This window comes from Carica papaya, chromosome 7 (assembly GCF_054855325.1).
Source record: "Carica papaya isolate Zhongbai chromosome 7, ASM5485532v1, whole genome shotgun sequence".
Taxonomy (NCBI): domain Eukaryota; kingdom Viridiplantae; phylum Streptophyta; class Magnoliopsida; order Brassicales; family Caricaceae; genus Carica; species Carica papaya.
The window spans coordinates 8749844-8767681 of NC_142315.1; the positions used below are offsets into that span (position 1 = coordinate 8749844).

At 33.1% G+C, this 17838-nt stretch overlaps 1 protein-coding gene across 6 annotated transcripts in view; it reads left to right on the top strand.

Moving 5' to 3' along the window:
* LOC110811369 (cycloartenol synthase 2) overlaps positions 1-17494 on the top strand; it is a 57769-nt gene extending 40275 nt beyond the window's left edge. For 4 of the 6 annotated variants that reach the window (XM_088206943.1, XM_088206947.1, XM_088206942.1 and 1 more), the window contains 3 exons: positions 16211-16306; positions 16502-16585; positions 17095-17494. In XM_088206943.1, coding sequence (XP_088063069.1) covers positions 16211-16306; positions 16502-16585; positions 17095-17208 — 294 coding nt within the window. In that variant the 3' untranslated portion in view covers positions 17209-17494. The remainder of the gene's footprint in view (positions 1-16210; positions 16307-16501; positions 16586-17094) is intronic. The other 2 variants (XM_088206944.1, XM_088206946.1) reach the window with 1 other exon arrangement.
* Positions 17495-17838: the final 344 nt, after the last annotated feature.

Here is a 17838-nt window from a genome sequence, read left to right on the forward strand (position 1 = left end):
TTTTGAGATGAAATTATGATGTGGAGGACATGGAACAAACAGAAAGAAGCACTAAGGCAAGAAAACATTAAAGTCACTATAAAGCTGATACAAGGCTTAAACAAGGTCCCTTTAGAAACTGATAAAAAAATTGGCCAACGAAGCCATTGAAAGGACAACTTTTTAGGGTAAATTACATTTGCATCCTATTACCATCAGTGTTTTAGAAAGATACATAGTTTAAAAATATGCTTATGCCCATATTAGTCCAAATAAGCTAGTTAACTGTGAAATATTTATTAGTTGACTTTTTACCAATACATTAATTATTTTAAAAATAAAAATACTCTTTAGTTATTGTAAAAGGGTGTGATTCTCCCATTTATATTGTCTACTATACTAATATATAACGTAAAAAAATACACAAAAATTTATTACCAAATTGGCCTCAATAATTTATTTTTCCATTCTTCTCATGATATGAAATCTCCATAAAATTCTTAAGTTAATTCTGTAACGCTAATTTGAGAATGAGTTTGTTTAGCATATATAATATTTTATTTAGAAAAATATATTAAGAAAATATTGAATAAGATACTTTATTATTATTTACTAGAATTAACATTTTACTATAATAAAAATTTTATGTAATAGGAATTCTATCAAAATAGGTAATTTCCTTATTAATAGTTTAGGATTTTTATAAATACACTAACTGTAATACTTTAAAATGTGAGAAATAGAAATTATTTTTTTTCTCCAATTTTTTCATTATATTAGAACAGAATAAAGGTATTATGGGATTTTACTTTTAGGATTTCTTTTAAACCTTAGAACAACAAAAAAAAACTGTGTAAAAAGAGAGTCAGCTCAAGGGAAGAGAGGAAAGATCAGAGGAAAGAAGAAAGCAGTTGGTTCCTTCCTCCACCACACGTAGAGCCGCACAAAGAGCAGGCGGCTTCCTCCACTGCACGCAGAGCCGCACGACCCAATTCCTTCTTCCACCATGCACAGAGACGCGAAGAAGCTCTCAATTTCCTTCTTCTCTAGCCATGAGCAGGGACGCACGACCTAAATCTTTCTTCCACCGCACGCAGAGACACAAAGAAGCTCCCCGTTTCCTTCTTCTTCAGCTACACAACCACCTCTGGTTCTTTCTTCCTCCGCGAATAGAGATGCGTGATGATCCGATCGTCCTAGCTTCTTCTTCCGCTACTCGTAGAGCTGCGCGAAGAGCTGCACGATCCAGTTTCACTTCCACCACGCACAGAGCCGCACACGGAAGCTTTTTTGGCTGAGATATGCTTTTTTTTCTAGCCACTGTGTACTGCATATCTGTCCGACCCGAGGAAACCGTTGAGCCGAGCAGATTTCAGCACGAGCCCGAGCCCGAGCCACTATACAAAGCCGAGCCGTTCTTAGTCTGAGCTGAGCCATTTTTAAGCCGAACCAATCCAATTCGAGCCGAACAACCAGACATATCTGAATTTAGTATTTATTTGTCCTTTTTTGACTAATTTGGTGCAGATTAAGAGGTTTATTTTTCATTATTGGGCATTTTCTTCTTGCCTTTAGTACTCTAAAATGACAAAAATAAAAAAGGTGATGGTTTCTTATTCAGATAAACTCTCATTGCAAATTAGTTCCGTAAAATTTGATTGTACTAATTATCTTGTTTGGTCAAGATCTTGTTTATTATTTATTAAAGTTAGAGTATTGTAAGGGTACATTACATGTGATATGAAGAAATCAGATATAGATAATCTTGAATATAACAGATGAGAGTCTGAAAAGTCTTTGGTAATATCTTTCCTCATTAATTCTATGCAATCTTATATTGTACGAACATATTTGTTACTTGATACTGCATCAAAAATATAAAATGCAGCATCTTTTACATATTCATAAGTGGGTAATAATGCCCAAATTTATAAACTCCGCAATAAAGTTCATAATACAAAGTAATGAGAGATGATTTTTTCATAATATTTTCTGAACTTAGTGGATTATGGCAGAAATTAAATTATTATCAAGACTTTCAGGCAGATTGTCCTGCAAATGCAGTCAAATTTTAGAAATTGATAAAAAAAACGGATTTATGACTTTTTAACTAGTTTGAATACCGAATATGATCAAATACGGGTTCAGATACTCGGTAAGGATTCTCTTCCTTCATTAGAACAAAGTTATATTTATGACCAATAAGAAAAAAGTATAAGCAATGTCTTACTATACATAGCACCAGTTGAGAAAATTGAATTAATTGCTCAGTCTGACCAATTCAGAGATCTACGGAAGTGTGACTATTGTAACAAGTCAAAACACACTAAAGAAACTTGCTTAAAGTTACATGAAAAACCAATTAGAGGTCGTGAGACAAGAAATGATGGACTTACGAGAGCTCAAGACAATTTGGTTGAGCCAAGTAAAACACCTGACACATCAATAGTTGAAGCCTTTTCAAATGAAGAGATTCAAATCTTGAAGTATATTCTACCTCAATTTAATTTTTCATCATCTATAAGTGCAACAAATTTAGTAAATCATAAATTTAAAAAAAAATGATGATTGGCACTGGTAAACTGTAGGATGACACTTCAGAACTTAGTTTGCAAGTTGGACATGTATGATATCCCTACACCAATTTGAAAGGGAGTGTTGAATAAGATACTTTATTATTATTTAGTAGAATAAGTATTTTATTATAATAGGAATTCTATAAAAATAGGTAATTTTCTTATTAGTAGTTTTAGAGTTCTATAAATACAATAAAAGTAATACCCTAAAAGGTGAAAAATAATTTTTTTTTTTCTCCAAATTCTACAAAATAGAAAATAGAAATGAAGATATACATATATTAATATGTTTCCAGGTTTTCTTGCAAGTTTTATTTGTACTGTCAATAAATTGAAATATTTATTAAAAAAATAGATTAAGATATAAATGACTGAAGCACAAGCAAAAAACTTTATGTTTTATCTTGGTATGGATAAAGGCGGGCCTCCTTTCTTTTGTATAATTTAATTACTATAAATTTTACTTTTCCTAAGATATTGATATTGTACAATTTAATGAAATTATTGTTTTCGAATAAGATTTAGTCAACCACTAAATAGGAGAATAATATTTTTAAGACAACTCGATAGAACAACAATTGTTTGAACGAAAATGTAATTAGATCTCATTTTCTTTAAAACTTAATTTTAAGTATTTTTGAATTTTTTTTGGGACACATGAAAATAATGTTTGTACCTACTATAAGATTTCTTCATAAAATATATTTTCTCTCTATTGATTTTAGAGAAAAAATATAAATTTTATTTCTCATCCTTTAAATTGTTACATTTGATATATTTATAAAATTTTTAACTTATAAATAAAGAAATTACTATTGTACTAGAGTTCTAATTACATAAAATTATTATTTTAATATGATTCTAATTACATGATTTTAATTAATTTAATAATAAAATAGCGATATATCATATGCCCAACTTATAGATCAAATTACAAACTAACGGCAGACACTCACAGAAGAGTCGGAAAAAAGACCAGAAAATGCTAGTTAGAGCGGCTCACGAGTGGAGAAGCTGGATCAGTGCCGGATCGCAAAACCAAAAGCAGATATGCGCGAAAGAGCAGGAAAGAAGACCAGAGAAGGTCGGTCACGGTGGCTCACACGCGAAAAAACCAGATAAGTGCCGATTTGCGAAACAAGAGGCGGACACACATAGAGGAGGCAGAAAAAAAACTATAAAAGATTGGTCAGAACACCTCACGCACAAAAAATCAAATAAGTGCCGATATCGCGAAACCTTAGGCAGACGCGCTGAAGAGCCAGAAAAATGACCGGAAAAGCTGGTCAGATTGGTTCACAAAATCTGTCCCGAAACTGAGAAAGCTGTATTTGTGGATGCGCATCGCAAGGAGAACAGAAGTCCGATCATGATAGATAGTGCGTCGTAAGGAGATCTGCTGGGCGACACAATTTGAGACCAGAACCGGCCGGAGAAGAAGATCTGTACGCTTGGCAGTTGCCTAAAAGAAGCTGAATGGAGTCATGCGGCAATCTGTGAAGCTAGACCTTGTGTGCAAAACCAGAAGGCCGGAAGAAGAGCCGCGCATGGGCGAAGAAGAAGATCACGGTGGCAGAATTGCGCAAAAGGGAGGATCCGAGGGGTTCAGGCGTGATTTTGACCAAATATGTGCCAAATTTTAATCTGCCAGTAGTTTCTATGGTGATTCCTAGTGAAAATGCGGCGGAATGTGGCAGCTAGTGGTCTAGCATGCGGCAGCGCTTGCAGATAAAGGTAATCTGAGTTTGGAGGTAGGCTAGCGGTGAGGTTGTGACTCCGTTTAGGATGGTGGTGATATTAGATCTTGATAAATGAATCTCAAATCAACCTATTTTATTATTTTAGGATTTGGAAAAAAAAACTTGAAATTAGAACTCTAAAATATTTTTATTTTGACTCTAATAATATGTTAATTTTTGAGAAAAATTTTAAATTTTATTTCTCATCTTTTACGTTTTTAAACTTAAAATATTTATAAAATTCTTAAGTTACAGATAAAAAAATTACTATTTTACTGAAATTTTAATTACATAAGATTAATTTTCTATTAGAATTATAATCACATGCTTTTAACTAATAAATTAATAAAATAATAAAATATCCTATTCAACACCATCTCCTTAAGTTGCATTACTTTTAATTATAGTAAAATTTCAGTCATTTAGTTTTTGAATAATTTTTTTTCTATAATCAATTACAACATAAGGAAATTTTATATTTTTGTTAAAGTAAATAAAAAAGAAACAATAAGCTTGGTAGTTACTAAAAACAATGGTTGTTAAACAAAAGAATGTGACACTATGAATCTTTTTTTAGATAAAAAATAAGTGTATTAAGTATAAGGCACCAATGGAGTGTCGTCCCTCTATAGAATATTTATATATCAATTAAAACATCAAAAACCTTCCAAAAATCATCTCACCCATATTCATCATGCCCAAAAGTATGTATTCACCTATCTTAAATTCTTCCCAAATCCCTCACACATTTATCAAACACTCTTTTGTTCCTCTCTTTTTACACCACCAGAAAATAATTAAAGGGAAATGAATATTACAATATTCGATTTCTTACCCATCCCAAGCCCAAAGTTCATTTTTCACCATGCCCTCAATCAGCCAATTGAGACCCAGTAAACTATAAAGCATATTTCATAAATTATAAGTCACTGGACACTAAAGAAAGAGATAATTGCATGATTTAGCCACCTCCTTGCATAAATAATAACCATTAACCATAATGTGTCTTCTTCTCATCAACTTTCAATTGTGAGGATGAATTCTTGATCTGCTTTTCAGGAAAAAAACCAATTCTCGGTGGCGTCTTCACTTTCCATATCTTCAAATCCTGAAATCTCACACCTTCACTGATGCGGAACCCTAAGACTCTTGTTTGAATCTTAGAGCTCTTCAATCGGTTTAGAACAGAATTTAGATCACAAGTAAAAAAGAAGCAAATTTGTTCGATAACTCAAATGGTAGAAGTTAAATAAAATCCAAAAAAGATAAATGATATCCCTTGAACCCAATCCAAACAAGCATTAAGAACAATTGAAATAAGAAATTAAAATTGAATATAAGTAATAACTTTTGTATTGAAAATCAACACCTTGTGCATAAAATGAAAAGAAAGTCAAAACGTTTTTAACTCAATTCTGAAATATTTAATTACCACTCTTGATGTCCACAAAGAAAAGTTTCTTTGGTATCTATAGCCAAAGAAATCAATGATAAGTTACAACACAATAACTACAATTGTAACTCCCACAATAATTAGGGTAATTATGTGATAATTACAATTGTAACTGCAACAATAACTAGGCTAATCATAGGCATGTAATTGTTATGTAACTCCAATTTTTTTAACCAACACCACTAATTTTTTGTGGCACCATATAATTATGGGCTCATTCTTGTAATAACACTAAAACAATACTTAAGTCCAAATGAGTTACACTTGATAACATGGGTTTAATTAACTCAAACTAAAATAAAACAATTCAAAATATATAAAACAACTTAACTAATCCAGTTCATACATAAGACTAATTCACCCATTACCAATAAGACTCAAACAAGTCTAAATTATCTCAAATCATTTAAACCCAATTAAAGTTAGGAATTTGGGTTGTTCAAAAAGCTCATATTTGAACTTTCCACATTTGGCCAACCCATCAGCCACATATTTTTGAGTGAAAACTTGAAGCAACTCTTTCAGTTTCTTTGCTTTTGATTTTGTTACTGGTCTGCTGAAACTTTCCAAGTTTAGAAATCTATTTGTGTTTACGTCATTTGAAATTTGCTCCAAGTCATCTTTTGATGCTCTTTGAGTATTTTGAGTGTTTTTAGTCTTATTTGTATCATTCTCCCTTCCCTCAAAAGGATTCGTTCTCGAATCAATTCCTACATCAATTTCAAAAGGGGATAAATCATATATGTTAAATGTAGCTGAAATACTATACTCACCTGGTAGGTCCACTTTGTAGGCATTTTCATTGATTTTGGCTATGATTTGAAATGGACCATCCCCTCGAGCATCCAACTTAGATTTCTGTTTTGATGGAAATCATTCCTTGCGCAAATGAACCAACACTTAATCTCCGGGTTCAAATAAAATCTTGCGCCTTCTTTTATTGACATGGGATGCTACTTGTTCATTTTTCTTTTCAATGTTCTGCCTTGCTTTTTCATGAATTGCTTTAACCATTTTGCTTTCTTATGTCCATCCAAATTAGAAATGTCACTTATAGGAATAGGCAACAAATCAAGTGGAGTTAAGGGATTAAAAACATACACAATTTCAAAAGGAGAAAACTCAGTAGAAGAATTTATACTCCGATCAAATTCAACAAATGGTAACATATATTCCCAAGTTTAAACATTCCTTCCAATTAAAGAACGTAATAATGTACCGAGTGTTCTATTTTTTACTTCAGTTTGACCATCCGTTTGTGGATATGAAGTAGTAGAAAATAAAAGTTTGGACTACAAAACTCACCAAAAGTGGTTTAAAAACTTAACATCCCTATCGGACACAATGGTTTTAGGAATGTCATGCATTCTAACAATTTCACGGAAAAACAAATCCGCTGTGTATGGCATCATCTGTTTTGCGACATGGTATAAAGTGTGCCATTTTGGAAAAACGATCAACAACAACAAATATTGAGTCTCGACCTTTTCTAATTCTAGGCAAACTCAACAAAAAGTGCATAGAAATATCAATACAAGGATGTGTAGGAATGGGTAATGGCATATATAATCCATGTGGTTGAATTCTATACTTAGCTTGTCTACATGAGATGCACTGCGCACAAATTTTCTCAACATATTTGCGCATATTAAGCTAAAAGAAATGTTCATGTAAAATGCTCACAGTTTTATCAATTCCAAAATATCTCATTAAACCACCACTATGTGCTTCACGAACAAGCAACTCCCTAATAGAACTATTAAGCACACATAATTTTCCCTTTTTAAATAGAAAACCATCATACCTATAAAAGTCTTGAAATGTCGCATGTTCACAAGCCACATAAACATTTGAAAAATCACTATCATGCACATATAATTCTTTGAAATACTCAAATCCCAACAACTTTGTAGAAAGAGTAGAGATAAGACTGTACCTTCTTGAAAGCGTATCAGCTACCACATTTTCTTTTCCTTGCTTATATTGGATCACATATGGGAAGGATTTTATGAATTTCACCCATTTTGCATGTCGTTTATTAAGCTTGTCTTGCCCTTTTAAATGCCTCAAAGATTCATGATCGGTGTGAATCACAAATTCTTTTGGTAACAAATAATGCTGTCATGTCTTTAATGCTCTTACCAAAGTATAAAACTCTTTGTCATAGGTGGAATAATTCAATTATGCACCATTAAGCTTCTCACTGAAGTAAGCAATGAGTTTTTTATCATGCATAAGAACTGCACTTATCCCAAGTCCAGAGGCATCACATTCAATTTCAAAAGTTGAATCAAAATTAGACAATCTTAATAAAGGCGCATTATATAACTTTTCTTTCAATAAGGAAAATGCATGTTCTTGTTCTTTTCCCCATACAAACCCCTTATGTTTTTTTATGATTTCAGTTAAAGGGGCAGCAACAGTATTAAAATCTTTTACAAATCTCCTATGGAAACTTTTCAAACCATGAAAATTACGCACCTCACTTACACTTTGAGGTGTCGGCCACTCTTGAATAGTTTTTATCTTTTCACTATCTATCTCGATTCCTTTTGCACTCACGACATATCCTAAGAAAATAATGCGATCAATGTAAAATTTACATTTTTTCATGTTAGCATATAATTGAAATTTGCGCAATGTGTCAAACACTTGCCTCAAATGCATGACATGCTCATCAATAGATTTGGTATACACAAGAATGTCATCGAATTTGACAACCACAAACTTTCCAATAAATTCACGTAAAACATAGTTCATTAAACGCATGAAAGTACTTGGCGCATTAGTTAAGCCGAATGTCATAACCAACCACTCATATAACTCTTGTTTTGTTTTAAAAATAGTTTTCCATTCATCTCCTGGTTTAATTCTTATTTGGTGATAACCACTTTTAATATTAATTTTAGAAAATACACCAGCACCATGCAACTCATCTAACATATCATCAAGTTGAGGTATTGGGTGTCGATATTTTACCGTTATTTTGTTGACAGCTCTACAATCAACACACATACGCCAACTACCATCTTTTTTGGGTACTAATAAGACGGGCCACTGCGCATGGGCTTGAACTTTCTCGAATGTGCGCCTTTTGTAAGAGCTCTTCCACTTGCCTTTGTAGCTTTTTGGTCTCCTTGGGATTGTTCCTATAGGCTGGTCTATTTGGTATGGCAACCCCGTGAATGAAGTCAATTTGATGCTCAATCCCTTTCAAATGTGGTAAACCTCGAGATAGATCATCGGGAAAGATATTGTTAAATTCCTCCAAAACTTCAACCACAACACTTGATAAAGAATGGTCAAGTTCGTTAGTTGAGAAACAAGCTTTCTTGTACATGAGTACAATCATTGGCTTGTTAGAAAATAAAGTTTTCTCATATCTCTCATTTTAGCATAAAAGCTTATTTTCTTTCCTTCATTCTTTTCTATGGTCGAATGCACCTCTCTTTCTTTTTCCTTTTGATCTTCATTTTTCCACTCTAATTCTCTCTCACTCTCTTTTCTTTTCTCTTTTTCTTTTCTCTTTTTCTTTTTCTCTCGACCTCTCTTTCTGCGAATTCATCATGGGATTTTTCAAGTTGCATTTGATTCTTAAAAACTTGTTTGGGAGGTTAAAGGAAGAAGAGTATACTTTTTGCCCTCTTTTTCTACCATGTACCTACTAAGATACCAATCATGCATCACTCTCCTATCCCATTGCCATGGTCTATCTAACAAAATATGACTAGCTTGCATAGGAACTACATCACATGTCACCTTATAATTATACTTCCCAGTAGTAAAAGGCACCCTCACTTGCTTAATAACTCTCACGTCCCCACTATTGTTAAGCCATTGTAGTTCATAAGGTTTAGGATGTTTTGTAGTTTCCAAACCCAGTTTATCAACAAACAAAGTACTAACCACATTTACACAACTACCCCCATCAATAATCATGCTACACAATTTTCCATTCACTAGACATCTACAATGAAAAATGTTTTCTCTTTGCAACTTAACTCCCTCATCATCATTCCTTACTTGCGTATTCAAAGCATGGCTAGAAACCAACAATCTACCTTCCTTAGGCGTTTCTCCATCACTACAATCCTCCAAATGAAGCATTTCATCCTCCACATCACTCTCATCATCCGTTTCAACACCATCATCACGCATCACCATTACCCTTTTATTTGGGCATTGAGATGCAATATGACCAAAATCCAAGCATCTAAAACACTTGATATCTCTATTTCTAGGAGTTTAGGAGTTAGAAATATCTTTGTTTTTATTATTATTAGCATCTTTTGGCTTGGTTTTGTCATCTCTTTTGAATTGGACAGCCTTGTTATCTCCTCTCCAATTCGGCCTCCAATTGGAATTTTGGGCCAAATAAGTGTTGGCTTGCCTTGTGTTCCCCTTTCGCTTTAATTGTCTTTCAATCTTTATAGCCATGTGCACCATATTATCAATTTTCACATAATGTTGAAACTCTAAAATGTTGACTATGTCTTTGTTAAGACTATTTAAGAACCTTGCCATAGTAGCTTCTCTATCCTCTTCAATATTAGCTCTTATCATGGCTATCTTCATCTCTTTGTAGTAGTCTTCTACATTCTTGTTCCCTTGAATAAGGCCTTGCAATTTTTGATGTAAGTCTCTATAATAGTAAGTAGGAACAAAGTGCCTTCTCATGATAGTCTTCACTTCGGCCCAAGTGGAAATAGGTCTCTCTCTATTTCTCCTTTTACTTGTGATGAGTTGATTCCACCACACAATGACATACTCTCCAAACTCCACGGCCGAAAGTTTTATCTTTTTCTCCTCCGAATAATTGTGGCACTCAAAAATAAGCTCCACCTTGCGCTCCCATCAAGATAAGCATTCAGATCATTCTTGCTTAGAAACGATGGGATTTTCATTTTGATACTCCCAATGTTTTTATCAAGATCATTTCGACCCCTACCACAATTTCGACATTCATTGATCAAAGTAGCTCGGTTATCAAATTCTTCCTCCACTTCCTCATCAAAAGGTGGTGTTGGAAGTCTTCTTGCCCTTGGATTGGTTTGGGAAGCTTCCCCTCTCATGGAATTTAACTCACGTTGTTGTTTCTCTAGTTTTTCATTCATGTTGCCAATAGCTAGTTGAATCTTCTCAAATTGTTGTTGCATTTCTTTGAGGATGAATTTTTGATTTTTTGATGTTCTTTCACTCTTTTGTGGCTCCATCTTCAAATTTGAAATTTTAATGACAAACAAAATAGATTGCAACCTCACAAATCACTCTCTCACGTGTTTACTCTCGTAGTATGGGTACTCGTGTTTCACTCAATTTTGGGTTTTATCCTCTTTTGAGCTCATACTCTCTTGCTTTTTACCACTCAAGTAATCTTTTATAACTTTATACAAAATGGTCAATTCAAACAACAATTAATTATCACTATGTACTCAATTTTAATTAGAGATAATAAAGAATTCCTAAAGAAATAAGATACACGAATTCAACTCTATAAACAAACTAAAACGTTCTAAATAATGAAGAGCACACACTTGATATAGAAATAAGTGTATGATGATTTTTATGTTAATTGGGCAACAACGAATCAATATCATTATCTCAAGATGTAATAAGAAGTAAATTGACAGAAATATTAAATGAAAACTAAAGATGTAAAAAAAAATGATGAATCTGAAATTTAATGCACAAAAATTCTTTAATCGAACCACAAATTATCACCAAAAATACTAAAATTAAGTGAAACAAACAGTTTTGGATGAAAACAAACTCAATTGAGGTGAATTGTTCCAAACAGCCCCAAAAATTACACAAATAATCTCAACTAAACAAATAGCCTTGAAACGAATTTTTTTTTTTAAAATTTTAAATATATTTGAATGTTATATGAGATAAATAAAAGGGAAATAGCATCAGGTGTTTCAATTACATAAGGTAGAATTGGTTGAAGTGTGTTTTGCACAATTAAGCAAATTAGGCTAATCTGATTTTTTTTTTTTTTTTTTGAATGCAAATTTGTCTTTTTTTTTTTAGAAAGAAATAATGAAAATAAAGACAACAAAATAAGGATAGACTAATTTACTTGGTAAACCTGGCTCTGATACCAAATGATGCGTAACCCCAAGACCATTGCTTGAATCTTAGAACTATTCAATCGGTTTATAACAGAATTTAAATAACAAGTAAAAAATAAGCAAATTTGTTCAATCACCCAAATGGTAGAAGTTAAATAGAACCTAAGAAAAATAAATGATATCCCTTGAACTCAATCCAAACAAGCACCAAGAACAATTGAAATAAAGAATCAAAATTGAATACAAGTGATAACAATTATATTCCAAATCAACACCTTATACATAAAGTGAAAAGAAAGACAAAACATTTTTAACTCAATTCTGAAATATTTGATGACCACTCTTGATATCCACAAAGAAGAGTTCATTTGGTATTTATAGTTAAAGAAATCAATGATAAGTTACAACATAATAAATACAATTGTAACTCCTACAATAATTAGGTTAATTATGTGATAATTATAATTGTAACTCCAACAATAAATAAGCTAATTATAGGCATGTAATTGTTATGTAACTTCTTGTAACTCTAATATTCTTAACCAACACCACTGATTGTTTGTGGCACCATATAGTTATGGACTCATTCTTGTAATAACACTAAAATAATATTTAAGCCCAAATGAGTTAGATTTGACTATATGGGATTAATTAACTCGAAATAAAATAAAATAATCCAAAATATTTAAAACAAATCAACTAATACAGCTCATATACAAGACTTATTCACCCATTACTAATAAGACTCAAACAAGTCTAAATTATCACAAATTATATAAACCTAATTAAAGTTAGGAATTTGAGCTGTTCAAAAAACTCATATTTGAACTTTCTATACTTAGCCAGCCTATCATCCACATGTTTTTAAGTGAAAACTTGGAGTAACTCTTTAAACTTCTTTGCCTTTGATCTTGTTACTGGTCTGCTGAAACTTTTCAGGTTTAGAACTCTATTTGTGTTTACGTCATTTGAAATTTGCTCCAGGTCACCTTTTGATACTCTTTGAGTATCTTGAGTGTTTTTAGTCTTGTTTATATCATTCACACTCTCTACTGATGAAATAATCATAGAAGGATTTGACTGTAAAGATACCATCTTTTTTTAATTTCCACAGCCTTATCTTTGTAAGCTTCCAGCTGCACATCAGGCAGTACCGAAACAAGCCTAGTAAACTCTTCAATCTCTCAATCGTTAAGATTTCTAACCAGATTCATAACCCAACCACTCTTCTCATCCACCCCTCTTAATACCTCCACTACCACATTCTTCCTAATGGCTAAAGCGCATATTCTTGGGAATTGGTCCCTAAGTTTACCCCTTCCAATCCATTCATTCTCCCAAAAGCTAATGATATTACCCCTCCCAAGTTTCCATTAAATGCATTCAAGGAACGGAGACCTCGGCATGCTGATCCTCCTCCATAGGCCCACACCATGAGGCCTTGCCATCTCCCTACTGTCCCACCTTGACCCAATGACTCGACCCCATAACCTTCCCTCAGATAAGAATCTCCACAACCACTTCTCTTGTAAAGTCCTATTAAAATCTACTAAAGACTGGAGTCCCAAACCACCACTACACCTTGGCTGCTTCACTTCCACTTAATCAAATAATATATTCTGCTCTTATCATCATCTCTCTAAAAAAATCGACATTGAATACTCTCCAATTTCTTGGCAATTTTCACAGAAATAGTTAAAATTGATAAAAATTAAATAGGGAGATTAATAAGAATACTTTGGATAAGAGTTAATATTTCCCCTTTTGAAGGAAAGTTCCTTTTCCATCCCACAAGTCTCCTCTCAAATAGTTCGGTCACTAGATCTCAAAATCTGACATCTTTATATGTAGTACCTAAAGGTAGCCCCAAATACTTAATAGGCAATTGACTGACTTGCACCCAAGGGCCTAGCCAATCTGTCACTATCACCCCTGCTTCCCAACTTCACTATTTCAGATTTGTGCAAGTTAATATTCAGCCCTGAAACAGCTTGAAATTCTAAGGAAATAGTTTAGTTTCCCCATTTCCTTAATCCCAAATTCTTTAGCAAAATATTGTTTTGGCACCAACCTCTCATTTTTATCTCATCTGTCACAATAATATCATCAACATAAACCAGTAAAACTGTAACTCTCCTAAGTCTAAGTGCTTATGAACAAAGTCGGTCTCTCTAACCTTGTTTCCAGAACTCGATATATATGCTTGAATTTGCTTCGATGCAGGATCCAAATTCTTCCTTAGAGTATACTTGAGAGAACCATGGTCCTGAATGGTTACTTGATATATTTATCTATTAAATGAGATAATAAGCTAAATAGATAGAAGTATGAAAATACTTAGAAAAGGAAATTAAATGTTCTTGTTCATCTTTATTGTAAAACTTTCCAAAACTTTTACTTCTACTAGAAAAGGAACTTAAATCTTTTAATTTCTTTTAGTGTAAAATTTCTCAACACATTTGCTTTTCATTATTGATTTGCATTACATCTTTTATTACTGAATATGTCTAATTTAGAATCTTCTTGTTCTGCATCAGATTTTTTTATTCGACTTATCCTGCTTTAATTGGTATCGTGATTAGCTGCCATATACACCTTCTACCGTAAATTTACTATTATACCCCCAAGAAGAAAATCTAGGTTACTACATCCTGCCTTTAAAAAAAATCTCTCTGAGAAAAAAATCCTTTTCTGGGAAAAATGCCAGAATCAGAAAAGAAAAATAAAACAAATCCCAAAGAGTCACACGTATTCACTATATTCATCGTTTCCCTCCACTGGGACTCTGACCTGCTTACCAACAGCCATAAGATCCATCAAAAGACGCAACCCTCATCATATAGAGACTGGATGACTACTATCTTGCTAGATCTCTGCCTTCCCATCCGCTGAGACAACCAATGATCCTGAAGACCGACTCTCACTAGTGACTGGAGACTGGTGCTTGAATGCTCCCACATGTTGAATCAACCAGGCATTATCATTCTGTTTTGACCAATACACACTTTTTGACCAATCTAGTTTGACAATTCCAGTTCAACTCCCTCCAGACAACTTGTTAACCAATTCAGAATGGTTCTTTAGGGATTCAGACTGATCTTAAGGTTTTCCACATATTCTACCCATTTTTAAGGTCAGTTTGGTTTAATCTATACCTTACAATCATGTTCAAAGCAGCATGTAATCCAACAAAGTACGGGTAATTTACCTCATACATATGAGGTATTGTATGAAACTTTTGGTCTTTATTAGAAACTTAGGCTTTTCAGTTAGATTTTGATTTTAAGTTAGAGAAATTTCTTATTTCCTCTTTAATTATTTTGATTTTTTTCTTTATTAGTTATAACTAATACCGAATTGAAGCTAAGCACCACAGTAATTGATTCATGAAGAGAGGGGCACTATGCTAAGAGGAGAGTCTGTAGAGCCCAGGAAATGAGAGGAAAGTGATCTTCCCAACCAATTGTCTGTGTAAGTAAAACACGAACCATCCCTACCGTCGATTTAAGATGAAAAAAGATACATATACCTAAGCAATGAATTCCCGAGGACTTACGTGAACCATGATCAACTGGGCTTTGGTATCGTAACCATTTTGGTACAGCCCAAACTTGCTACTCGACACCTTCAGTCATACAAAAGAAGGTTCCAGAGAAAAAGCGCCATACAGCTTAGCAATTAGAAGTTTTCTTTTACTTTTTGAAACTAAAGTCTCACCAATTCCTGCATCCTTTCTCAAGTGACAGCACACCTTCCATCTAAGCAAGTGATCCCGAGAAGTACGATAAAAAAAGGCGATCCCTAGAAGTATCTTTGATTTCTATACAGAGAAAACCCTACATTAATGGCACGCTGATTGCTCGCCCTGAAAAGAATTGTTCTTGCATTTTGCTTATGTCTCTTTTTCATATAACGATTGGCAATTGCAGGTGAAAATGGCTGAACAACCAAGACTTCATTTTGTTACTTTGTTTTACATAAGGGGCTTTATTTATGATATCCACTTCGCTTAAAATCTGACTCTCAACTTAGTCAGAATAGAAGACAGAATGTATCTTTAGACCTGTCTTAGACAAACTGTGTTCTACTGAACCCCTAATGGTTCCTCTTCCCATCCCCAAAAAAGAACCTGGAAAAATAAGTAGATAATCAAATAAATAAACTTCTGAAAAAAAGAAATTAAAATTCGTAAAATAGATACGTAAAGAAGATACAAGGATCGACTTTTAACATCTGTTAACAAATATATCAAATTTATGGATTTTGATTTCTTCTTGTTTTCTTGACAAATTGGTTCTCAATATACAGTGCACTAAATAAATGAAAAAGACAAAGTTCTGTTGTCCTATTTCAAGTCAACATAATTTACGTCCCATTTTTGTTTAATAGTTGTTTTGTGCACAGGTTTATACAAGCCTCAAAGGCAATAGATCTCATGTTGTTAATACTGCCTGGGCTATGCTGGCTCTTATTGATGTTGAGCAGGTAAGCTAGTTTTTACTGTACTGCATAATATCTTTCCTAATGCTCTTTTTTAAACAAAGAAAAAGAGGGATTTGTTTCCTTGCCTATTTCATTACTGTGTTCTTCCGTCTAGCATTTTTTATTGAAATTTTATGACATAATCAACCTCCAAAACATGCAATAATATTCAAATTTTCTTCCACGTTTTTGGAGCAGACTAAGAGAGATCCAACTCCATTGCACCGTGCAGCAAATTTTTTGATAAATTCCCAAATGGAAAATGGGGATTTCCCACAGGAGGTAAGTCTGAAAAATCTGCATGTTGAAAGTTCTCCAATATCATGCATTTTAACTTGCATCATCCATCCTTCTGCATAGCAGTTGAGTACAGTTTTTTGGGTATCTAGAAGAATAAAATATTAAAATATCTTTATTCACCCATTAGTAACTTTAAGTAATAAAATATCTTGATAAAAATAAATTATAATATAGTGATAAACAAAAAGTTTTTTTACAACTTTTTAGAAAAAGAATAACTACTTGCATATTCTGAAACTGGTGTTTTGGAGTCTTCGATCTTCATAGTGATGCTTCATATGTTTAGGCATGCTTTTTTAGTGTCAATTCCTTATACACACGTACACACACACACTCGTAGTGTTTTATGGTCTTTTTAGTTATTATTAGTCTCAAACTCTTTTTTGTGTGTGGGTGATTTATGTGGAAAAAGAAAATTAGTCAGATTCCTACTGCACATCTTGTCATGCCAAATGCATATGGTGAATCAGTTTGACATTCTCTTGCTACAGGAAATTATGGGAGTGTTCAATAAAAATTGTATGATCAGTTACTCCGCATACCGAAACATTTTCCCTACATGGGCCTTGGGAGAATACCGATGTCGGGTGTTGAAAGCTTCTTAGCAAAATATTCTTACCGTCTTCTTGAACTCCTCTCGAATTTTCTTACCCAGAAAGGCTTTTCGGCAAAATACATGGCAGATCTTGGAAATTAAGTTCCACCTTGTGCAATGAGCTTATTTAGAATCAGGTGCGAGTTGAGAGATTATTTGGAACAATCCAGAATGAAAGGTATAAAGCAATTTGTAATTTGTCTGGTATTGTTTTTATCTTTACCTATATAGATGTTATGAAGGTGAACTGGAGTGGCAGATAATACTGTTAAGTAAGAACATAAAATATTCTAAAACCTCGAATCAGTTTTTTTCAAAAAGAAAAAAGCTCAAATCAGTCAATAAGGACTATACTGACCCATTTTCAAATTGTCAAAACTGAATAAACATGATCAATTTTATAATCCCCTTGGTAGAGAAATCAGAAATAACAAAAAACAATTTTATAAGTCTTTTCATGTAGAAGCAATGACCTGACAAGTGAGCTACTGGAATTTTGGAGGTGAAAATAAAAGGGTGTTTAGTGTAGTTTATTTTGTATTAAATCAGCTTATATATTGAGTCTATTAAAAAATAAATGTACATAATTTGTTTGGTTTAGGTTGATTATTCTTATATGAAATTAGTTCATAAGCTGAGT